At 56.6% G+C, this 24,415-nt stretch overlaps 2 protein-coding genes across 2 annotated transcripts; one reads left to right on the top strand and one right to left on the bottom strand.

Annotated features, from left to right (window-relative positions):
• Positions 1-3,086: 3,086 nt before the first annotated feature.
• On the top strand, positions 3,087-10,780 carry CALM3 (calmodulin 3). The gene is made up of 6 exons (XM_059903889.1): positions 3,087-3,248; positions 7,922-7,952; positions 9,661-9,804; positions 9,947-10,053; positions 10,336-10,471; positions 10,603-10,780. Exons 1-6 carry the CDS (start codon positions 3,246-3,248, stop codon positions 10,629-10,631), a joined length of 450 nt encoding a protein of 149 aa, XP_059759872.1. The 5' UTR covers positions 3,087-3,245; the 3' UTR covers positions 10,632-10,780.
• Positions 10,781-17,990: 7,210 nt separating this feature from the next.
• Positions 17,991-21,421, bottom strand: PTGIR (prostaglandin I2 receptor). Its single transcript, XM_059904715.1, has 3 exons — positions 20,621-21,421; positions 18,542-19,577; positions 17,991-18,404 (listed from the first exon to the last, which is right to left on the bottom strand). The coding sequence occupies exons 1-2, from the start codon at positions 21,386-21,388 to the stop codon at positions 19,191-19,193; spliced, it is 1,155 nt and encodes a 384-aa protein (XP_059760698.1). The 5' UTR covers positions 21,389-21,421; the 3' UTR covers positions 17,991-18,404; positions 18,542-19,190.
• Positions 21,422-24,415: the final 2,994 nt, after the last annotated feature.

The raw sequence follows: 24,415 nt of genomic DNA, 5'->3' as shown, positions 1-24,415 counted from the left end.
TATCAAGATTCTTGCCGGGCTGTAGCATAGGACAACCTGAGGCCTGGAAGTTCAGGTGGTCCCCTGTAAGGTCACTAAGATCATTTCCCAACCATGGAAAGAAGGTGCTTTGAGGTTAGGATCATCAGAGTTAGCAATAGGACTCCAGTTGAACTTGAAATTCCAGACCAACAACAAAAAATACATTTTAGTGTAAGTATGCTCCATGCAACTTTTGCTCAAAAATATTACATTGAGCAAAGGAAGCCAAGACCAGAAAAATGCATGCTATATGATTCCATTTCTACAAAACTCTAGAACAGGCAAAATTAATAATGACAGAAGCCAGAACAATGGTTGCTTGAGGGGGACAGGAATTGACTGGGAAGAGCCACAAGGGAGCTAACTTCTGGGATGATGGAAATGTTCTAAAGCTTGTCTTGGGTGGTGGTTACATGATGTACACAATGATCAAAACTCATTGAACTGAACACTTTAAGATCTGTGGCATTTTATTGAATGTAAATTATGCCACGCCTGGAAAAAAATAAAGAGTCATACAATTAGCTCTGAACCACTCAGAGGTATGGAAGTAGGACATGCTGATTGGTTTATGCCTGAAACACATGACCCCTCACTAATGTAGGCATAAGAGCTTCCACCAAAGCAAGGGCAGTAACCAAAAAGGAGACATGTATACGTTTGGCTGTTATAACAAAGTGATCCAAAATAACAGTGGCTTAAGCAATACAGAAATTTATTTCTCTCTCGAATAAAAGTTTGGCACTGGGGATGGAAGGGTGGGCTCTGCTCCAGGCAATCATCAAGATCCCAGGTGAGTATGATCACCATTGGTCTCTCATCTAATGCCTACAAGGGCTGCTCTACTAGCAGGCAAGAGGAGAAGAAGGAGGGCATGTCCTCCCCTTTAATGGTATACCCAGAAGTTTCATATATCACTATCCTTTTTGGCCAGAATTCAATCAAATGACCACTCACAACTGCAAGGAAGGTTGGGAAATGTAGTTTTTATTCAGGATGGCAATGTGCCCAGCTAAACTTCTATTATGCTGGAAGACATGGAAAATGGATAATAGAAGACAAATATGATCTCTCCCACTGGTAGTGTAATGGTGTTTAAGAGTGTGGGGTTTTCAGGCAAACTGCTGGGGATCAAATCCTGACTCTACCTTCTACTGTGTGACCATGGGCAAGCTACTTCACTTCTCTGTTTTTGGTCAAGCTTTCATACCTCTCTTGTCTCATCTAATTCCAGTGGCAATAAAGCAGTTTCATCAGGTGGAAAATGGAAGTAACAAACCCATAGGGATATTGTAGGAACTAAATAAACTAATGGATGCAAAGCGAGTGGAATGGTGCATGGAACAGAGTAAGTGCTCAAACATGTTAATAGTAGTATATGTATTATTTCATAGGCCTAAGTAATTCAGAAGTTAAGGTCTGCCTGGCAGAAATCAAGACTCAGAGACAGGGAGGAGAGAGAAAGGGGGAGAGAGCATGAGCCTGACTTCATTTTGCTTATTTGTTCAGCAAATGTTGACTGGGTCCTTGGCCTTCTGTTTCAGGGCCAATGCTGATGACCAACACAGGGTTTAGCCCAGCTCACATCCATCAGAAAATCTTTGGATGCAAGTGACAGAAATTCAACTCAAACCAGTTTGGGATAAATGAGAAATTTTAATAGCTCATATAATTCAAAATCCTGGCATGATGGTTGTGCAGCTGGCCTCAAGAGTACTGGAACCAGGGAAGTGAACGGCAACAGGACTCTCTCACTCCATCTCTTCTTTGCTTCTCCCTGGTATCACTTTAATTCTCCCCTCCAGGGTGGGAAAATGGCCACAGACAGTGCCAGCCTATTTCTTCACAGCCTCACCATGCAAAAGGAAAAGGCTTCCTGTCCCCAAACTCTAGATCCAAAAACCCAGGGAAGGACTCTCATTAGCCTACATCCTGTTCCAGGTGGGACATAATGATTGGCTCACTCACCATTCCTCAGCCAATCACCGAGACGGGTACGGGACATGTAATCGAATGGCAGCTCCCATTCTAAACAAGAGAAGGGGAGCGTTTCTGAGCTCCAGTAAACAGTCTCAGCTAACCTTCGCACTCTTTTTCCTCTTATGGCTGGAACCTTAGAACAAGGAGTGCAAGAGTCAAGTGGTCTGCAAGACAACAGGACAATGGTTGGGAAGTTTGGTCTCCCCAGCCCAGTCAATCACGGGTCCCTACATTACACCAGGCACCCAATTCAGTCTTTTTTAATGCATGACTGAATTAACGCCCTGTTCCCAGAGGCTGTCCTGCGACGGCCCCACTTCCACAGACCCTGAGCCAATCAGGAGTGAAGCGGGGATAGGGGTTCCGGACACCTGTGGAGGGTGTCTCAGGGTGCACGCACCTGTCCCAACGGGCAGTACCTTCAGGGGAAGAAAGGAACCTTGAAGGCCCCGCCACATCTTAGGGCCCAGTTGGGGGCGGGGCTTCCAGGCCAGCATTTTGGATTGCACCATCTTCCATCCGTTAGAGGGGAGACCCGAGAAAGTGCTTCTGCATCTTCCGCCACCCCTTTACCACTCCCTGACCACGAAGATGATGTATTTGCTTCTGTAACAGTCACACAATTTTCCTCTTCGCCTCATTACGCCTCACAGCTCACAAAGCCACACATTTCAGGCTGCCCACCACCACCACGCAGTGGCTCGCCCCAGTTTGACGCATTGCAGGGAAGGCCGGACCAATCGGCACCGCGCTCTCATTTCCGCCGTCGCCCGGGCCCAATAGCGGCGCGGCTCACACAGGAACGCGTCACGCGCCGCCAAGAAGTGCCCCTCCGCCGAGGAGAAAAGTAGAGTGGGTACAGGGGGCGGGGCGCGCGGCGACGGAAAGTAGTCCCGCGGCGGGTGCGCGCGCGCGCGGCCGGCCACAAACCCAGCTCCGAACTGGGTGGGAGCGAGAGATCCGCGGACCCGGCAGTGCGGAGAGAGGCGCGGAGGGATCCGTGGGAGCCGCAGTGCGGCGGCGCGCGGACCGGGCGGGGCGGGGCCGGGTGAGGCGGGGCGCGCGCGGCGGTCGTTGAGGGACCGTTGGGGCGGGCGGCGGCGGCGGCGGCGGCGGCGGCGGCGGCGCGCGCTGCGGGCAGTGAGTGTGGAGGCGCGGACGCGCGGCGGAGCTCAAGCTGCTGCAGCTGCTGCCGCCGCCGGAGGAACCTTGATCCCCGCGCTCCGGACACCCCGGCCCTCGCCATGGTGAGTGAGGCTGTAGGGCCGCCGAGTCTGGGGGCTCTGAGGCGGGCACGGCGGGGCAGGACCCCCGAGAGCGCGAGTGGACCCAGAATGGGGGGCGTTTGGGCCCCGGAGAGCGCCTCTGGACCCCTCTCTGCCCCCCTATCGAGGGCATTCGAACGCAGAGCGGGACGTTTGGATCCCAAAAGGGGGTTGGGGGCTTCCAAAAGCGACTTTTAGCACCAGATGGGTTCTCTAGCCCCCAGAACGGGCACCTGAGCCCTCCAAGGGGGTATTTGAACCCAGGATGGAGCGTTTGGTCGCTAAGGTGAGGTGTTTGGATTCCAGGGGGGCGAGGTAAGAAACATTGGCTAGGGAAGGGGGTGATGTGTGCCCTGATAAAGGCTTTGGGTCCTGAGAGGATGCAGGGAAGGGGGGTCGGAGGGAAGCCGGGCTGCTGGGGAGCTCCCCGAGAGGGGGCCGTGGGTAGCTGGGCCTGGACGGGGGGAGTGCTCCTGGGGGGGCGGGGGGGGACCCTTCTACAGATCAGACCCTTGAGGGGAGGGAAGGGGGTTCTCCAAAGACCGACAGTGCAGAGGAAGGAGGAGGAGGGTGAGGTGCAAGCTTGGGGAAGAAGAGCCTGGGGTGGGTGGCAGCCGAGGTTAGGAGATGCTCCGGAAACCTGCAGGGACTGAAGAGGATTGGGGTCGGGGAAGTGGTTAAAAGGGGATGGCGAGCTTGCCAGTACTGGGGGGACAGGGGGCCTCGTGGTTGATGTGGGGGGGCAGCCAGAGAAGGTTCTGCGGTTCCTGGTGGGTTAAGGCTATTGAACCAGGAAGGGAGGTTGGGTTTGGAAGTGCGGAGTCTTGCGTTTGGGTCCATGAGGAGGTGGCTTTCCGAGATGAGGGGTGGGAGAGGACTTTGGCTTGGGTGGTGGGAGGTGAGGTGGAAGGAGATCTGGGGACGTGTTGGAGAAAATGAATGGCAGCTGAGGTGGACCTCGGGTTGGAGGTGGATGTGGGTAGCTCCCTGGAAGTTTCCAGGGCAAAGCTGGGACAAAGACTGTTCAGTCTGGATGGGGAGTGGGCTGCAGAGGCCGGAGGGAGTGGCTCTCGGGTCCCCTTCCCAGAAAGAATGGAGCTGGGCAGAAGGCACGGGGCAGTGGGAGCAGGTGGGCGGAGTTGTTCGGGCCCCTATGGCGCACTGAAGCCGTAGGAAATGGGGGTGGGAGGTGAAAGTTTGGGATGCATCAAACGAGCCAGCTTTTTCAGCCTTCAGCCTCACCCGGTCACTGTCCCTTTCAGACCAAGAGAGCTGCTCTTTCCAAACAGGAATGCTGGTTTTCTCATGGTCTACAGCTCCACGCACCGCTCTGCATCTCCTCACTTGTGCCAAATGACAGTGCAGTGCAGTGTGGCGTCGGTGACAATCGGACGCCTGTTCCTGTGGCCTCGGGGTGGGGACTGCAGAGCTTGACTAGAGAAGACCTCCAGAAGGACCCCTTCATCAGCCCGAGGGCCGCTTATTCTGTTCGGGGCCCTCACTGAGTGCTTCTGTTAATTCACACAGCTGGGGCTTTGAGAGAAAACCAGCAGACTAGTTCTTTCCCGGTCCCTGCTACCCACAACACCCCTAGCCCCCCAGGCTCAGCCTCGGAACCGTGCGCGGCCATCCTCCCTGGCAAGGCTGGGGAGAACAGGCCGCCGCTGCTGTGTATCAGATCTCATACTTGCTGACACAGGCCTGATGGCTCCTCTCGCCTCTACCCCATTTTCCCCCAGCAGAACCTTGCTAAACGGGCGCCGAATCACTGGCAGGTGCCAGGAGGCCCCCCGCCTCCCAAATAGGACCCGAGCTTTGGCCCTACTAGTTTCTCTTTCCATTTGTAATCGGCAAGGTATGGATGGGTGGGACAGGTCACTGCTAACTGGCCTTGGACTTTGGCCTGAGCTCTGTGGCTCCTCCTTGGCCCGGGTGAGGGGCCCTGGCCTTGGTTTCTGATCTCATCTAACACTGCTCTCTGGCACTGGCTGGCGGCTGGGGCAAGGCAGAGAAATAATACCCTCTTCCCTCCCCCACCCCAGGATTATATTTTTTTTCCTGTCCAGCTCCTTGCTGGAGCCTAAGATGAGGGACATGGAAGCAGGAGACCAACTGGGTTATTTTGGAGACAGTTGTTGGTGAAAGCTGAAAATCTTCAGCTCTGGAAAGGGAAGAAGCCCTGAGAAGGGCTCCCCAGTGGTGATCAGTTTCCTGGGCAGCAGCCATGCTTTGAGATCTCTAGCTCGGAGCTGGGACCTTTCCTTCCCCAGGCAGGGGAGAGGGTCTCCTAACAGGGAGGGAGAGAGTGTGCGATGGGCCCTACAGTCAGAGCCACGCCTATTTGCAGCGACCCTGTAAGAGTGTGGCCGTGCCTCTCTGCGCCTTGCAGCTTGGCGGTGGGGAGCGGCAGACACCGGCCTTCAGAGCCACTCTGGGCCATCCTGCAGCCTGTGCCAACCGCCTTGCCCCCAGCCCCTGCCAGTGCTGCCCGAAGGGGGTGTGGTAGGGGCGCGGAGGTCCCCGATTGCACTAGCCTTTTCCATCCAGGCCAGGGGAAGAGGATGAAAGCAGAGGGAACGGCGGCCCTGCTCCCCAGACGCTGCTCTCCCCTCTGCCTCTTCCCCTCCCCTGGCATCACCTGGCCTTGGTAACCAGAAGCCCATCCTCTGTTCTCACTTTCCCCCAGCAGCTTCCTCGGGTGTCAGGACCTAGGGGATCGGCTCGGGCTTCTTTACCCGTAGAAGCCAGGGGAAGCGGAGGAGCAAGGGGCTTGTGGGCCTGGGGCTGCCAGGCTGGCATTCAGGAGCCCGGCAGCCCTGGGTCTTTTTTGAAAGCGATGCAGAAGTAGCTCCATTTGGCCTCCTAACCTTCCCTTTAGACTTTGGACTTTTCCAGAATGTGCATGTGTGGTGTTTTTCCTTCTCTACCTTCCTGCTTCCCCCTCCCTTAGCCATCTCCCCTCTGTCAGCATCACTTTGATTTCCCCTCCCATTCTGACTATTTGGGGCTTGGCCTAAGTTTCTCCTCCCTTAGATTTAAAAAAAAAAAAAGAAAAAAGAAAGAAAAAAAGAAAAAGGACGTTTGAGACCTGTTCTAATGTGATCGGTCTTCATATTTGGGACAGGGTTGGGGGGTTGTTGCTAGCTCTGGAACCTTTATGGAGATTAATGCAAATACACACAATGGCATGCATTGGTTAGGGGGCTCTCAGAGCCAACGCTAGAAGCCTGGTGTAGACGTGGAGCCCCTTCCCCTAATTGTGAAAGGAAATGAAGGGGACGGTGGCCTGGGGAGAGCGGTGCCTTCTTGGCAGCATTCGCAAAAAACAAGGAAAATTCCTTTTTTTGATGTTAAATGTTGGGATTTTGACCCCCTCGTGGCTGCTCCCCCAGAGGATCCCTATGCCTGGCTAGTTCCCAGCACACCAGTGCGGGACAAGCTAGCCTTTGCTTCTCCTCTGCCCCGCCCCCAAGCCCCACATGCAGTAAGGGCTGCCTGCCACCGACCGACCGGAGTGGCCTAGGGCCAGAGAGGGTTAAAAACTGCAGCGCAGGGCTTCCCTGGTGGCTCAGTGGTTAAGAATCCGCCTGCCAATGCAGGGGACACGGGTTCGAGCCCTGGTCCGGGAAGATCTCACATGCCACGGAGCAACTAAGCCCGTGCGCCACAACTACTGAGCCTGCGCTCTAGAGCCCGCGAGCCACAACTACTGAGCCCATGTGCCACAACTACTGAAGCCCGCGTGCCTAGGGCCCGTGCTCCACAACAAGAGAAGCCACTGCAGTGAGAAGCCCGCGCACCGCAACCAAGAGTAGCCCCCACTCGCTGAAACTAGGGAAAACCCGCGTGCAGCAACAAAGACCCAACGCAGCCAAAAATAAATATAAATAAATAAATAAATTAATTAATTAAAAAAACAAAAAAAGAAAAAAAAAACCTGCAGCGCAGCGGGGGAAGCTGACTTTAGTCCGCCAGCCTCTGCCACCACTGCCTGCTGCAGTCCCCTCCCCGACACTCACCCTTCCTGCCCAAAAGAAACAGCGGAATGGTGCCCCGTGCCCAAGAGAGTGGGGGACTGCCCCCTGTCTGAGCAGGATTCGAATGTTAGGCACTTGGAGCGCCTCAGAGCCGCCAGTTAGGAGAATTGTTGCCAGTTGGGTCCGCTGTGCTCGGACCTAGTGCCTCCAAATCGGTGACATAGAAACTAGCAAAGAGCCCCAGACATCTTCCCTCTGCCCTACCCAAGGACTGGCCTGTTTTGGTTTGGAGCCTTCTAGAGCTGCTTGATTAGGCCTCTAGGGCAACTGCTCCCTTCACTCAGCCCCTGGGGCTCCCGTGCTCTGCTGGTGCAGCTGGGTTGGGTCTGGGGCAGCACTTCTTCCCGCCCACCGTGGCTCCAGAGCACTGGGTTGGATTGGAGACCCTGGAGTCTGGGCGGTGTAATCAGGCCCTGCGTCAGGCTGGCCTGGGTTTCCAGCCCACCTTAGTCCCCAGCTTCCCGAACCACCAGACTTTATCCCAGGCCCTGGCTCTGGCATGACCTCCCTTGCCCAGGTACGTGGAAGCCGTGTGGAACCAGCCTCACCAGAGGGGCCCGGGCTGAGCAGGGTGGATGTGCCAGCCTGTGACTAACCTTCTCCTTCCTGCTTTTCCAGGCTGACCAGCTGACTGAGGAGCAGATCGCAGGTGAGCTTGCCTCCCTCCCTCCCCTCCCCCTGCGCGGGAAGTCCTCTGCATCCCCAGCCAAATCTTACTCCGGCCCGGAGGGGCCGGGAGGAGCGTCTGACAGATAAACTTACTGTGTATAAGAGCACACCACTGCCCCAGTAGCACCAAACCTCACAGTCCTGAGCCCGACCCTCACCAGACGGCAGGGCTGGTTCCTCTCCTGGCCGTGGGTCATCGGGGTCTTTTAATCAGTGGCTGCAGGGTGAGCCCGACTCCTGCCGTTTAGGCTCAGAAGGTGAGCTCCCTGCCTCACTGTGGGGCTGCAGAGCTCCTGGCCCACTTGAGGAGCCGCCCAGGAGATGGCTCGACACTCCCACCTCCGCACTCGCCTTTGCACGGGCTTGCACTTGCTTTCTCCTGGGCCAGAAGTGCCTTCCCCCAGCTGTTTGCACTGACGGGTAGCTCCTTCTCATCCTTTGGGTCTCGGCTCAAATGTCACCTTGGAAAGGACTTCCCTGACTCCCCTCTCAAATAGACAACTTTCCTTTACTCTCCATTAGGTCAGTCTGTTTCCTTCACAGCCTTTCTCTCTATCTGAAATTATTTTATGATGTCTTTACCTGCTGTATCTCCTGTCACTAGATGAGTTCCTTATTTGGGGACTTTGTGTCAGTCCCTGCTGTATCTTTGGTGCCTAAAACATAGTAGGTGCTCTGTAAATTTTTGTTGGCTAAATAACTAAAATGAATGAACAAAGGAATGATCACATATCTCCCAGAAAGCTAAAAGAAATCCTTGAATCCTATCTAATTCATTTTTGTAGCCCCACTGTCCCCCAGAGCCCAGAAAGTCACAGCTGCAGGAAGTACTGTGTGTTGAGCAGGTTTCCGTGCCCGCCGCCCCCGCCCCCCGTCCCCATTAGCAAACTGTCCACCACGTCACCCCAGCCCAGGCCCTGCGGGAATAGGCTACCAGGCATCTGTTCTCTGAGGGTTTGGGGGTAGGGAGCACCAGGTGCCGAAGTGGGCCCGGTGGGAGGGCAGGAGCCGCGTGCTTCTCTCCCCGCTCCTGATGCGTCCCCAGCTGTGGCCCGCCCCCTCAGTGCCACCAGCACCTCATCCTCCTGGCTTGGCAGCCGTCCCCTCTCCTTCCCTCCCCCCGCCTACCCCACGCGTCGTCCGTCAGCCGTGCTCTGCTGCCGGCCACCCCCATACTCCACCATACACTGCGCTCGGCTCCTCTGGAAACCAGGGAACTGGGCTGGCGGTACCAGTCAGGAGGGATGCCGTGCCGACCAAAGGCGTCCTGCACCTCTCCTTCCCTTCCTTTCCCAGCCAGTTGACCTTGGCTGGCATACTTCAGATAGAGACTTCCCTGGGCTCTCATCCCCTCCATGACATTGGTCCCTTTCATCATTTGAGGGAGAGGCTGAAGCCAGGGACCAAGGAGAAATGTAGAAAGATCTAAGGCCACTGTCACCCATTTTCCCCTCTGTCCCCACTGAGCTAGGTTGACAGAACAGGCAGCTTTACCTGGCACAGGCCAGGTGCTCAGTAAGTGTTGACTGAAAGAAGGAAGGGTCCGGCCCTGAGTACAGAGGCGAGAGGCTTGCGCTGGAATTGAAGTCTTGTTCTGGTTTCTTTAGGTGGGCCTCTTTCGGCTTGTCTCCCAAGGTCAGGACTTCCCTGTGTCCTCGGCCTCTGACTCATTGTCTTTCTTCTCCCAGAATTCAAGGAGGCCTTCTCCCTCTTTGACAAGGATGGAGATGGCACCATCACCACCAAGGAGTTGGGCACAGTGATGAGATCCCTGGGACAGAACCCCACTGAAGCCGAGCTGCAGGACATGATCAACGAGGTGGACGCGGATGGTGAGCCCCGTGGAGCGGGTGGGCAGCCCCACTCCCGGTCACCCTCACGACCGCGGGGAGCCTTCCTCCGGTGATGGATGAGCCGGGCTCGTCTCCCAGGGCCCAGGCCCACAGCATCCTTGCTCCCTTCCCCACCTTGCAGGGAACGGGACCATTGACTTCCCGGAGTTCCTGACCATGATGGCCAGAAAGATGAAGGATACAGACAGCGAGGAGGAGATCCGAGAGGCCTTCCGTGTCTTTGACAAGGTGAGCAGGCCTTTCCCGGAGTGGCTCTGGGACTCCGGCAGAGAGCGGAACAGGTGGCATCCCAGGACGCCCTGTGTAACTGGAGTCAGCACTTCCAGGAGGCCCGGGTCCCAGTGCCAACCCCGCTGCCAACTTGCTCTGCCACCTCAGGAAGCCCCCCTGCCCCTGCTGAGTGTGGGTGACTCGACAGTTCCTGCACTGTGGCCTCTCTCCCGCTGCCCCCAGGGAAGAGCCGGGCGAGTGCCTCGAGCTCAAAGCTTTTGTCTGTCCCCCGACACCCAGGATGGCAATGGCTACATCAGCGCCGCAGAGCTGCGCCACGTCATGACGAACCTGGGTGAGAAGCTGACCGACGAGGAAGTGGATGAGATGATCAGAGAGGCTGACATCGACGGAGACGGCCAGGTCAATTACGAAGGTGAGCCGACCCGGCCCCGTCTCTGGGCCGGCAGGAGCTTCTGGAACAAGCCCCCAGGTCAGGGTGGGGTGCGGCTTGGGGCTGAGCCCCGCTCGCTGGCTGACCTCCTCCCTGTCTGTTTCCCTCCACAGAGTTTGTACAGATGATGACTGCAAAGTGAAGGCCCCCGGGCAGCTGGTGATGCCCGTTCTCTCGATCTCTCTCTTCCCGCGCGCGCACTCTCTTCAACACTCCCCTGCGTATCCCGGTTCTAGCAAACAGCAGTTGATTGACTGAGAATCTGATAAAGCAACAAAAGATTTGTCCCAAGCTGCATGATTGCTCCTTCTCTTCCTCCCGAGTCTCCTCCCACGCCCCTGACATCTCTTCCTTTTGCCCTTCCCCCTCCCATTCACATCTTCCAAGGCCTGATGCATTCATAAGATGAGCCCCCCAGGTCCCCTTAGGGGGGGCCCCTGCCCTCCTTCTCCAGCCCGGGTGGCTCTCGTCCGTCTCGGTTCGTTTCTTTTCACATGTCCTCTTATATTTTGGGTGCCGGTGGCTGCCAGCCCTGTCCCGGGACCTGCTGGGGAGGGGCCGAGGCCCTCCAGAGGGCCGGGCAGGAGAGCACGCCTTTTGCTGTTGCATGCGACCAGCCCTGTGATTCCCTGTGCCATCCCAGCAGCCTGTTGGGGCAGGGGTGCCGAGAGAGGCATTCCAGAAGGACTGAGGGTGGGGGGAGGTTCCAGAGTTGTGGTGTTGACGGGGTGTGGCCCAGGAGGGGGTCAAGGGGCGAGGGAGGCTTGGAAGCCGGCATTCTTTTACCACTTGAGGAGGCCGGCTCATAGAAGGGGCCTGAGAGAGTGGACAAGGCCCAGATCCCATTGGCTGCTCTTCTGAAACCATCTGATTGGCTTCCTGAGGTGGGGCTGAGTGGGGCTGCTCCCCGGGCCCTCCTGCACGTCGTCCAGCCCGTGCTGCTGACGCGATCTCAAGCTGTCCTGTAAATACCTGGTGCTAACATCCCATGCCGCTCCCCCGTGACGCCCCTGCCCACCCGCATCGAGGTCCCCTCGTCGGAATGGACGTGGGGATGGCCGCTTTGTAATATGCTGGTTAGCCTTTTTTTTTTTCTTTATGCCCCTTAAAGCTTTAATTTTGTCCAACACCATGCTGGGCTAGCTGAGGGGTGGAGAGAGGGAAGATGTGCCCCACCACACTCTGAAGAGAACATGCCTGCAATAAAACAGTCCCTTCGGCCAGCCGCCCTGGAGGACCAGCGGCCGCGGGCAGCTCCGCTTCCTGCTCCGCCGGCCCCTCCCGCTCCCCTGTGGTGACTTGGCTGGCTCCCCGACCTTTGTGCTGTCTCTGTGCCCGCCTCTCCCCTCGCCCACCTGCCTGCCCTCACACTCCCGGCGGAGAGCATGATCCGTGACCTTGCTTCTGATTTTCGCCTCTGGGACAATTCAGTCAATGCGGGCAGTTTGGTCATCTGGATTTTTTTTTTTTCCCTGTTCATTTCATCTGCCCTCCACTCCCCCTCCCCAGCCCCAGGTTGATCAAATGGCTTTTCCTGGGACCTGCCCAGCTTTGAGAATCTCTTCTCATCCCCACCCTCGGGCACCCAACCTCGGGGGGAGGGACGGGGAGGGATGGGGCATAGTGGGAGACCCAGCCGAGAGCTGAGGGTAAGGGCAGGTAAGCGTGAGGCTGTGGATGCTTTCAGAGTGTTGTGGTTTGTTTTTTTAAAAACCGGGCAATATTGTGTTCAGTTCAAGCTGTGAAGAAAAATATATATCAATGTTTTCCAATAAAATACAGTGACTACCTGACTCTGCTCTTCTACTCTTGTCTTGGTTTCTGGGCCTGCTGGCTGCACGGGCCTGAAGCCCTTCCCCGGAAGAGCCTGTCCTCCATGCTCGCTCAAAAGACTTGGCCTCAGCACTGCACAGCCAGGGTTCAGATCCCAACCACACTGCTCGCTGGCTGAGGGCAGGATTCTGTGCTGGCAGCGCGGCCCGTCAGCTCTGAGTGCTCGCCATTGGACATCTTGGGACCTGCACGCGTGTGCGAGACAGACCGAGCCCGCCTTAGTGGGGGCCTGTATCAGTCACGTGAGTGACTGCAAGATGAGGCCTGAGAAGGCCTGAGGCAGGTCCATCGTGTCACAAGAACGTCCCAGTTTGGGGGGTGAGGGCGGCGGGCAGCATCAAGCTGAAAGGTGAGTGGTCACCTGGCTGTGTGGGGGGAAGGAAGGGCATCATCCCAGAGAACAAGAAGGCAGGGTCAGGCCCTAGGGGCCTAGGCCGTGGGGAGAGTCTCGACAGGGTGCTCCGGCCAAGAGGTGACCAGTGTCAAGCGGGCAGCCTAAGTGCCCAGTTCGAACACGCGGTGGGGAGAAAAGAGGCGTGGTCCTGAGCTCACAGCTTCAGTCAGCTCCTGGAGAGGGCACACAACTAAGCTTTGAAAGAAAAAGCCCCAAACAACTGCAAACCATAGAAAGCTCCTCAGCTTCCTTGAGGTAAGTGGGGATATGAAAAAGAAAGGAGGGGAGGCCCCGCCCCCAACTACCAAACACCAGTCGGTAGACATCATCTAACATCCGAGCTGCTCACGCTCGACCAGGGGCTGGGCAGGAGGCGAGTAGAGACGCTCAGTGGAGTGAAAAGACTTCTGCTCACCTTTACCCGGCCCTGGGAGTACGGAGAAGCCTGGCAGCGTTCAAACTCAGGGCCCTTCCTGTGGCAGAAAGGAGACACCTTTTTCCAAAGCCCCAGTTTCTCTGCCCCCTTTTTCTGCCATCTGGTTGTGGCTCGAAATTGGTGCAGTAAAGATGGTAGAGTGTTGTGGGTAAGAGCTCGGGGTCCGGGGCACTTAACTGCGTGCATGGCCTTGGGTAGACGGCTCTCTGCCCCTGTCTGGAAAGTGGGGCTGTGATAACACTGACCTTGGGACTTCCCTGGCGGTCCAGTGGTTCAGACTCCATGCTTCCACTGCAGGGGGCGTGGGTTCGATCCCTGGTCAGGGAACTAAATCCCATATACCACGTGATGTGGCCAAAAAAACCCACTGACTGGGGCCAGCCGAGGATTGGTGAGCCTGCAGAAGCCGGGCCTGGGGTACAGTGAGTGTCCAGGGGGCATGAGCTGCTCTCTGTTGGGTGCTTCCTACTCCACGGGTTGTCTTCTAAGCTCTGCCTCCGTGATCTCGTTGAATCCTTCAAGCAACCATTTGGGCTGGGTGCTGTGAGTCCCCATTTTGCAGACTAGGAAACTGAGGCCCAGAGAAGTGAGGGAACTAGTCCAGGGTGATTAAGCAGAAAGTGACAGAGCTGGAATCTGAACCAGATGTGACCTGAGCAGTCCATGCTCTCAGCTGCCTGGCTTTAGAGTAAATGGTCATTTTTTTTTTTTTAAGATGAATTCAGGTAGGCCAGAGGCAGCCAGTGGGAAGGCTAGGCTGAGGCTGGGGTCACAACGGTGGAGTCTGAGATGGGAGCTGCCTTATTAGCAGCCAGGATACCTGTGGAAAATTCTGGTCTTATAGCTGTGAAGAAGATAGGTTTTGGTGATTCACAGAATTGGGCTCCAACCCAGCGTGACCACTGCAGTGTCTGTATACTCACTAAGCCTCAGGTCCCACCTCTGTCACTTCCTACCTGATAACCTTGGAGCAGTGACTTCACTTCTCTGAGCCTCAGTTTACCAGTCTGCAAAATGGAGAATAGTAATTGTCTCTCAAAGGAGGATCAGAAAATATTGCGCCGCTTTTTAGACATCGTCTCATTTACTTCTCACCCAGGCCAGGTTGAGTCCTAATAAAATTTAGTATGCATTTATGACATGCATCCTCCCCAGTGCGCATATGAGCACAAGATAAGTTATCATCAAGAGCTGACAGGAGGGGGCTTCCCTGGTGGTCCAGTGGTTAAGACTCTGCACCTCCACTGCAGGCGCGCGGGTTCAATCCCTGGTTGGGAAGTTCTGCGCTGCAAAGTGTGGCCAGAAAAAAAAAAAAAGAGCTGAAAGGAACAGAGGCAGGGGTCAGGGGGTCAGCTAAAACCTCTAGCACCACATTTCTTGGAAGTGAGTGAGCTGGGACTTGAACCCCAGATTATTCGCATCCCAAATGCCCACGATTTTAACCACCGCATTGCTTTGCCTGCACTTCTCTACTGCCCCGTCGTTTATTTTCCCCCTTGGGCCCTGTGTTTTGACTTTTACTCCCATATGGCCTGCATTATTAAAAAGTCATGACTTCCCTTTCCCATTCTTTATTAATCACAGACACAGAGATGGCACTCTGCGCTGCTAATGACATGGGCAGGCAGGGAGGGGCAAGCATCAGCTGATGCTTGCTGTGGAAGTCATTTCCAACTCAGGCTCACAGATCCTCTGGGCCAGCTCAAAACCTGTCCTGAGAAAGTGACTACACAGGGGGACACATCGGGAGGTGCCCAACTGGGGCCCACAGGAGGGAAATCCATGTTCCCCTCACCTCCCAGAGGGGAGCTCCAATGCAGTGGCTCTGGAACCACTTCTAAGTGTCATTCCCAGTGTGGCCAGCAGGTGGGGCAGTGACCACAGAAGGCCCAAGAGCAGCAACTCCCGGGGACTGGCCAGGGTGTATATGTGTGTGCACGCTTAAGTTCCATCTGTGCTCGAAAGTCAGAAATGAATCAAGAAATGAAGTTAAAAGTGCATAAAGTCTCCTTGAGGGAGACAGACCTGTTCCCAGCGTGTCATTTCTTGACCCCAACGCCAGACCAGAGCGGGCGCCTCCCTTTCACTGTGTTCCTGGTACATTCCACAGCTTGTAAATTTGTATTTTTGTGGCTTATTGTAATACATATTTCTGTGATTATTAAATTCTCACCACCACTGAATTATGAGCGAGGTAGGGCCAAGGCGGTGTCAGTCACTGCTATTTCCCCAGCAGGCACAGAGCAGCCGTGGGTCCAGAGCAGGCTCAAGGGAATATGTGTTGAATGAATGAATGAGACGAAAGAGAGGAGGCATCAGAGGCCAGAGTCAGAACTGTGAGCACAACAGAAACACCCTTCTTTACTTGCTTCACTTTCTTCCAATCCTCAGGTCCTGGCTCAGCCATCTCCTCCTCCAAGAAGCCCTCCCTGATGTCCCCCAAGACTCCACCCTTCCCAACATCCAGCCCTGCCCACTCTGAACCGTGAGCTCCAGGAGAGCAGGGCCAAGGCTGTCTGTCCCTGCCATGTCCCCAGCATCATATGGACAAAACCTGACATACAGTAAGCCTTCAATCAGAGCCTGCTGAATGAATGAACAAACGTCTGTGCCACAACAGGCTGCAGTGAGGACCATTATGGAACCCCAGATGTGCTGAGAGCGCCTGAGAGGAGTGATTAAGTCTTCAAGGAGGAAGAATAGCCTAAGCAGGAACTTGAAGGGCAAGGGAGCTTTTGACGGATGCAGAAGGGGAAACACTCTCAACGGGAAGGGTGAGCTCAGTGAGCTAAGAGGTGGAGGCCCCAAAGGTCATGGGCTCTTTGGGGAAACCTCAGTTGTCTGCTGCGGCCAAGCAGAGAGCATGGGAGTTGGCCTCCGGGCAGTGGGAGTCCTTGGAGCTCGGCAGGCAGGGGAGGAACCATTCAGACAGGACCTCCAGACAGGACTATGGCAGCCAGCGGAGAGGCTACCGGGGCAGTCAGGGGTCAGGAACCAGCCAAGAGAGGAGCTTCCGAATCATCCTGGAGGGGCCGAGGGAGTTGTTTGAAAACCCGCGCCCTGGCAGACGGTGTAGACATCCAGGCCAGAGCTGGTGGGGGTCTAAGATAAACAGTGGAATGCAGAGGAGGGGGCAGATTCCTGAGATGTTAGGCCTGGTGGGTAAAAGCCAGCAGAAAACCAGCTTCTACACTTAATCCTCTCCTCCCCTTAATCCACATCCGAAAAATAGGACTGATGATGGCACCCACCTTGGGTGAGGATGCTGTGGGTTCAAAAGCCCAGCCCTGCGCTGCCATTCAGCGAATGCTGAGGCCAGAACCGACCCACCTTCCGGGGGCGGCACAGAGAGAGGAGGCAAGCGTGCCCCCCACCCCCGGGGTCTTGCCTGGACAGGCAGCCCTGGCCCACCTCGACTCCTGCCTGAAACGCAGCCCCTCCATCCCATCCCTTCTGCACGGTCCTCCAGGGGCACCTCTGGGCTGGTTCCCACTGAGGCCGGGCCAGGATTGGTAACAAAGGCCGGACCCCACCTGATGTTTCTTGAACTGTTTTTTGGTTTGTTTTGGTACAAGTCAAATTTTAACTATTAAATTCAAGCAATAGGACTTCCCTGGTGGCGCAGTGGTTAAGAATCCGCCTGCCAATGCGGGGGACACTGGTTCAATCCCTAGTCTGGGAAGATCCCACATGCTGCAGAGCAACTAAGCCCGTGAGCCGCAACTACTGAAGCCCGCGCGCCTAGAGCCCGTGCTCCGCAACAAGAGAAGCCACCGCAATGAGAAGTCCGCGCACTGCAACGGAGAGTAGCCCCCGCTCACCACAACTAGAGAAAGCCCACGTGCAGCAACGAAGACCCTACGCAGCCAAAAATAAATAAAATAAAATAAAATAAAATATTTTAAAAATAAATGAAAAATAAATTCAAGCGATACAATATTACTCTGGCAAGACTGCTATAAAAGTTTCTAAACTTCCTCAATTTTTCTTTCAGTATTACAGTTTTCTTTTATTGTGGTAAAATACCCATAACACAAAATGTACCATTTTAACCATCTTAAAAAGTACAATTCAGTGACATTTAGTACATTCACGATGTTGTACAACCACCGTCGCTATCTAGTTCCAGGACATTTTCATCACCCCAAAAGGAAACCCCATACCCATTAAGCAGTCGTTTGACCTATTTTTAACTCTCGCAGACACCTCTTCAAATGAAACATAATGTCTGGTGGGAAGAAGTCAAAACAATGGAGAAAAGTGTTTTCAAACCGCATTTGCCCAGATGCCAAAGACCACTACAATAGCCACAACAACAACAATGGCAGTAACAGTAACACGTATTGTGGGCTTTACTCCAGGCCCTGTGCTAAATTGCTTTTCGGGGTAATCATTTAATCCTCAGCACAGCCTTGTAAGCTAAGTATTAGATTATGATCACCATTCTACGCAAAAGGAAACCAAAGCAAACTCATCAGCCCAACAGTGATCTGAGCTAAGGAGAATAAAAGATAGACCAGGGACTTCCCTGGTGGTCCAGTGGTTAGGACTCTGGGCTTCCACTGCAGGGGGAGCGGTTTCCATGGCTGGTCAGGGAACTAAGATCCCGCAAGCAGCGAGGCACGGCCAAAAAAAAACAACCTTGGAACCCTCACAAACCCAGCTCCACCTGCAGGCTGAGCTTTCTCCTGGGGCTGGTGATGGCCCTCTCCGGACCTTGATTCCAGCCTGTGTAGAAGGGCTCTAATAATAGCAGCCTGGAGCGGGAGGGTGCAATTCACAAGGCGGAGGACTCACTTTAGCCACCGCTATTGTCTTTATAGGAAGCTCATGCCTCATCTACTCCTCCAGCCCTCCTCAGGGGCAGATTTATTGTTTTAACCCTGAAGCCAAGTGAGAAAGGGGAACCCAGGGCTGGGGGTGAGTCTGGGGGCTTTCCCATTCACCTCCTCTCACCACCAGAAGTACCACTTCCTTTCATGTTCACTCCTGGCAAACCCTTGAATTCTGTACCTGAGGGCAGGGGATAGCAACGAGAAGGGGGGAGGGGGGGATGGCTGGACATCACCCCAGCAATCAGAAGGGGAACTGAAGACTGGAAATCACCCCAGAGGAGTCCAGGGTGGGGCCGAGACTGCTCTGTGCCCACAGCACCTGGTAGAGTCAGCGCCCACTATTTGTTGAATGAATGAATTAATGAATGAATGACAGTTTTGTGGCAGTTCCCAGGACACAGGCGATGAAGTGAGGCTCTGCGAGGGGGCATAGGGACAGGCACAGGACTTAGGTCTGAGTTCTTGGGCCGTCCCTGGGGTCCGTACCTCCCACCGCTTCATTCTCCAGCTTCTCTCCCAGCCCAGGGCCCCACCATCCACATCTTGCAACTCACCAAGCCATGCAGTTTCCAGGCACCTGTCCAGTGGTGTCACCCACAATGCAACAGTCTCCCCTTCTTCACCTCCCCTGCGGGGACCAGGCCTCCCAAGTCTGATGGGGAATCAGAAGTAAAGGGAAGCAGGGAGCTTGTCGGAGAATCCTGGGCTCCCGTGAGGCAGAGAGAGGGTGGCTCTTGGAGTGGACTGGGAGAGGGCAGGGCTGTCCGCCGGGGGTTTGACGTGGGCATCCAGGGCACCCTGAATGAATGAGGATCAGACCAGAAGCCTAACCAGATGAGACCTGAGTGCACAGAAGCTGCTGGGAACTCTTCTGCCTTCTAAATATTTAGACAGTGAGATGGATGGGCAAAGCGAGGGCCAGACCAGGCCACCCAGGCCACCGGATATTTTGAGAGAACTGCTCTTTTTATGCTCCAGGATAATTGTTTCCTCTCCCTCTCTCCCTCCTCCCACAGCCCATCGTGGCCACCCTGAAGGAGGAGGAATAGCAGCTGATCACCCCCTGAATCCAGGGGGTCAACATTCTGGCCGGCTGGGCTCCAGGATCCATCTCTGGGCTTGTCCACCCGCAGCCATCGGTCATGTCCCTGAATTTCTGGCTCCTGCTCCCGGAAGACAGGGCAGGAGATCACGGGGCAGATGTCAGCAGAGGGAGCAGGCTGTCTCGGACCCCACTTTGGATGGTGTTCCCACGGTGCTGCTGGATGGCTGTGGGACAGGCAAGGGTGCCCCCTGCCCCTCGCCCCAGGCTGACAAATGCACCCAGCTCCCTTCCTTCCCCCCGAGAGCAGTGGGGGCCCTTGAGCCCTTCCTCCCCGAGGCCGGCTGGGAGAGGGACGTCTGCAAGTCGCCCTGGCCAGGCCTCGGGCGCAAGCAACAGAACCAGAGCTTGAGCCGCTGGAAGACGGCCTTGCGGAAAAGGATGAAGACCCAGGGGTCCAGGATGGGGTTGAAGGCATTGAAACGGAAAGCGAGGAGGTCCCCCATCTCACTGCTGTCCGGGGCGATGGCCTGGGTGAAGCCGCGGATCTGAGGGCAGAGTGAGGGTGTCAAGCAGCACCCACGAGTCCTCTGCCCCCACCCACACCCCACCCTCGATCCCCTCCCCCTACTTGCTCATTGGCAGAAATGAGGGAGGGGTGGCCTGTCGGAAGGGGAAGGAAATAAGATAAGATGAAAATTAACAAAGAAGTGCATCCGGGGAGCAGAGGGAGAGAAAGCCCCAGGAGACAGCCAGCAAAGCCCTAGAGGGAGAGAGATGGGGCGGTAGGGCTGGGTCCCAGGGCTGTGTCTGTGTGTGTCCAGTTTCTGAGTCCTCTGTAACCCCCCAAAGGTTTGACGACCCTCAGATCTAGCCCAGCCCTTGCGTTTTACAGAAAGAGAAACCGAGGCCCAGAGTATAGACAGGATGACTGGGTGCCACAGGACCAGGGTTGGCCCTGCTGCAATTTGGGAGGGGCAAGGCAGGAGTTCCTGCAGGAAAGGGGCGAGGCCAGGAGATGCCAAGGGCAGACCCATGGGTGGGGCTGGGGAAGTGGGGAGCATGGTGGCGGGGAGATCAGACTCTGGCATCAGAGGAGCCCAGGGTGCAGACCTGCCTCTGTGTGATCATGGGCAAAAGACATCATCACCCCTCATCTGTAAAAAGGGTGACAGGGCAGAGACTTCGTCACATTTCTTGCTAAATGCTTGTGGAATAGATGCATAAGATCATTTTGGAGATTATCGGAGAAAGGATTTCTAAACCACTGAGCACAGGGTGGACAGAGAGCAATGAATGGCAGATCTTATTATCATTGCAGGGGTAGGAGAAGGTTGGTGGGGGGTGGAATTGGTAGGGTTGGGGGGCTAGAGATGTGGAAGGGGGAGACAAGGGTCAGAAGGAATCAAATGGGGCAGAAGCAAATGGGGAGACTTCTCCAGCAAGTTGGGAGTTGTTTGACCCTGGACAAAGCCTCTCACCTCTTTGGGTCTCAGTTTCCCCATCTGTAAAATGGGTACAAACGATGGAGGATGGCGCTGGGCTCTGCCTTCCTCCCCACCGCCCACCCCGATCTGCCGAGGGGACTCACCGTGAGAGGCAGGGAGCACACGGCCATGATGCCCGTCATGAGGCCCAGCAGAATCAGGTGGTCAACCTCATCTTCGCCCGCCCGGGGGCCGGGGACCAGCGAGCCGTGGTGGCGCCTCTGCTGGCGGTACATGCGGCAGAGGCTGAAGGTGACCGAGCCGTTGCAGAGGATGATGGCGGCCACCAGCAGGGCCACGAGGCTGGCGTAGGCCAGCGAGAATGCGCAGCCGCCCAGCTCGGCCGAGCGCATACGGATGAAGCACCAGCTGCCCGGGCAGTACTGCTGGTGTTGGCCCAGGCCCAGCAGGGGCAGCGAGCAGAAGACGGTGCAGAAGGCGTAGATGGCGGGCAGCGCCAGGCGGGCGCGGCGCGGCCCGTCCAGCTGGGCGTAGAGGTAGGGGTGACTGAGCGCCAGGCAGCGCTCCACGGCCATGGCGAAGAGGATGAGCGTGGAGGCCAGGCCGAAGAAGGTCATGGCGAAGGCGAAGGCATCGCACAGCGCCGGGCGGCCCCGGGCCAGGCCCAGCAGCGAGCTGTTGCGGGCGTAGGCCGCGAACACCGCTGGACTCAGGAAGCACGTGCCCAGCAGGTCGGTGACCGCCAGCCCGGTGACCAGCACCGCGAAGGCCGAGGGGCGTGACCGTCGCCGCGCCCCCAAGATGCCCAGGGCCAGCCCGTTGCCCACCACGCCCGCCACGAACATCAGGGCGCTGGTGGCCGGGCCCACCGAGTCCCGCACGTACGTGAGGTTCTGGCACGAATCCGCCATCCCCGGTCTCCCGCAGCCGCCCGGGCCGGAAGGGTCCCCGCGGTGGGAGGTGGCGACGGAGGGGTAGCCGGGTCCGCCCCTGCGACGCCCACCACCGCGCTCCCCTCCCCGGGGTCCGCGCTGCAGTTGGAGGTGGGGGGGAGGGAGGGTCCCAGTCAACCCACCGCAGTTCTTGTTGTGCGACCGTCCGTCTATTTCTATTTCTCTCCCCTCTGTCTTCCCCAGGCTCCCGTACTCTCTCTCTCTCTTTCCCTTATTTCTTTCCTTCCCTACATCTGTTTCCCTGTCTAGTCTTTTCCTCTTCAAGCCCCTAGTTCTTTCTTTCTCTGTCTCTGTCTCTTGCTGTGTCTCTGTCTCTGTCCCCTCCCTGGTCCACCCCCTCTGCCTCCCTCCCTCCCTCCCTCTCTCTCTCGCGACAGCCGTCTATTCCCTTCTCTGCGTTTCTGCTTGCCCAGCCCCTCCTCACTGCACCTCTGCGGTCTCTCTCAGCTCCTCCTCTGTCCCCTCGCTCCTTCTCCGGGGTCTTGCTCGCTCTCCGAGTGTCAGCTTCTCCCTACTTCCCTCCCTCCTCCCTCCCTTCCTACTCATCTTGCCTGCTCACCCCGGCTTTTTCATTTCCTCTCTCTGCCCCACGTTCCCGCCCCCTGCTTTCTCCAGAGGGCCCTGGCCTCCGTCCCCGCCTTCCCTGGCACGCTCCCTCCATCCCCTCTCCCCAAGACATCCATCTCCCGCCTCCCCCTCCCCCTCCTTGTGTCCTCTCACGGTCCCCATCACCGAGCCACCTGCCACCTCGCACACTCAGGACTCTGCCAGCTTTCTTCCCTTCCCAGCGTCGGCCCGGGTGGGGATCACCTGAGTCATCATCACCCTGGAGTTGGGAGCTTGCCAGCAGGGACCCGGGCGGGACCTGAGGGGCACAGTTGACCAGTCTGCACGGCTGTCTGGGGTGGCTTCTGGCATCTATTCTGGGCTCAGGCCCCGCGGGGTTAGAACATTGCCCAAGGATTGAGAAATGACCAGGAAATTCCTGCCTGATGTAGTGTTTTCCAGGCACTACTGAGCTTTCTTTTCCCTGGACACAGTTCACTCCTTCCATGAGCCCTGGGGAGGGGGTGTAGGGGGAGGAGAGACTTGGCATCTGCTGGTAGGGGACCGGCGCCCCCCCACCCCCGCCAGGATTTCCACTGCTCAGTATCAAAGGGGAGCACCCTCCCGCCCTCTTGCCTCTCACCCTAGCACTCCCAGGCCTCAGCCAAGTTCTGGTGACCTTGACTTCAAGGAATAATATGTTAGCCACAGACAGCCGTCCAGGGCTCCAACACTGCCGTTCCTTAATTTCGCCCACTCCTCCGCAAACACATCACCAGCCGCAGAGCCGCCACCCTCCAGCCAGTGTGATCAGGCTGTGTGTCCCAGACGCCAGCACAGCGGTCACCAGTCCCTGTTGCCACTGAGCCCATGGCTTCCCATGCAGCCTCCCAACCCATAAGGGCCAGATGGGACCTCAGAGACCTTCTCAGACACCTCTTATTTTTCAGGGAGTCAGTTTAAGTGCAGAGATGACAAATTCAAGATCTCACTCCATTTGACTGGAGTTTCTGTCCCAATTCGACCACCTCCTTGCTATGGGATAGTCCCAGGCCAGGATGGGAAGCCAGTGGACCTCAGTTTCCTAATCTGTACAATGGGCTTCATGGGCCTGGTGGCCGACCATGGCCAGTGGCCCATCCCAGACCCCTCTTTGTAACAAGGAGAGAGCCTGTGTACATACTGTATCCCATCCAAGGCCAGGAAGGGTGCTTCCGACCCCAAGGACTGGACGTTGGGCAGCTAGACTTCCCCTCTCCGTCGCCATGCCACCCCCGCCTCTGTGACCACAATCCCCTCCCCCCTCCCCCTCCTCCATCTCCCTATCACCCATGCCCAGCTGGCACCCCCAGCTTCCGCCAGGATGGATGCCCCAGCTCCAGCCACACCAGGGGCTCCGAGAATGACCACTCAGCCCCACTCGGAGGGCGCCTGTGTGTGTGTGTCTCAGGCCTCCTGGCCACGTGGTACCGCCCTCACTCTCTTCGATCCCAGGCAGAGCAGAGGGAGCTCAGGAGGTTCGGTCACACTAATGGAGGGTGATGCCTGGCAGGCTTGCGTCCTGTCTCTGCATCAGGGATGTTGCAGGGGTGCCCGAGGAGGTGGGGGTGGAGCTCTGGTTCCTGGAACTTCCCTCCCACTGGCTTCCTGCCCCCACCAGGCACTGCTGAGCGTTCAGAAAGTCCACGCTGCTCCCATGCCCAGCGGGGCCTCAGACAGGCCCCCCCACAGGCCTCAGTTTCCCCACCTTTGCCGCTGGGAGCCGGGAGCCCTGGCGACCCTGGCATCAGTTCTGGGCTCCAGAGCAGGCAGGAGAGGTGGTAACTGTAAGTCATTCCTAAGGAGGGGACTAAGGGTCCCTGGGGTCCGTGCCAGTGTTGGACACACTCACCCCACGACAAGGGCACAAAGCGTTCCCCTTCCACCCGGGTGTTCTGGGCTGGGCTGGGGATGGGGTGGCTTCCGGGGCGGGAAGAGCTGTGGGAAGGAACTGCTCTGGATGGGTGAGTCAGCGCCCTCCCCCTGCCACGAGTCAGGCCTCCCCAGAGGGACCCTGGGGCAGCGCCACAGAAGACAGAGGAAGCCCAGAGACAACTGGAAATAGACACACAGCTCTGGGAGGTGGGGAAGAACGGGTACCTGGGAGGGGGTGTGCTAGGGACTGTGGATGTGTGAACTTCATGTGTGGGATTGTGTGACCTAAGCGAGCATCGTATCAGCCTAGTGAGAGTGATGTGTGTGTGTGTGTGTGTGTGTGTGTGTGTGTGTGTCAGTGGAGGGCATTCTTTCCTCTAAGGTCTCTTTGTGCATCTGTGTCTACTGGTGCGTCCATGCGTGTCTGTTTATTGGGGCCCACCTGTTTCTTTATGGCTGTGTTGGCCCACATGGGTCTCTAAGCCTCGATGTTCTTCATCAAATGGCTGCCATGCCCTTGGGATG

Source organism: Balaenoptera ricei, chromosome 19, assembly GCF_028023285.1.
Source record: "Balaenoptera ricei isolate mBalRic1 chromosome 19, mBalRic1.hap2, whole genome shotgun sequence".
Lineage (NCBI taxonomy): Eukaryota > Metazoa > Chordata > Mammalia > Artiodactyla > Balaenopteridae > Balaenoptera > Balaenoptera ricei.
This window is presented reverse-complemented; position numbering and strand designations above follow the sequence as displayed.

What these genes read in the sequence shown, in the direction of transcription:
- CALM3 (XM_059903889.1), top strand. An exon ending in GACTGAGGAGCAGATCGCAG is followed by an intron (nt 7,953 to 9,660) that starts GTGAGCTTGCCT and finishes TTCTTCTCCCAG; the next exon opens with AATTCAAGGAGGCCTTCTCC. An exon ending in CAACGAGGTGGACGCGGATG is followed by an intron (nt 9,805 to 9,946) that starts GTGAGCCCCGTG and finishes CCCACCTTGCAG; the next exon opens with GGAACGGGACCATTGACTTC.
- PTGIR (XM_059904715.1), bottom strand. Translation starts at nt 21,388, where the DNA reads ATGGCGGATTCGTGCCAGAACCTCACGTACGTGCGGGACTCGGTGGGC. An exon ending in TGTGCTCCCTGCCTCTCACG is followed by an intron (nt 19,578 to 20,620) that starts GTGAGTCCCCTC and finishes CTCTGCCCTCAG; the next exon opens with ATCCGCGGCTTCACCCAGGC.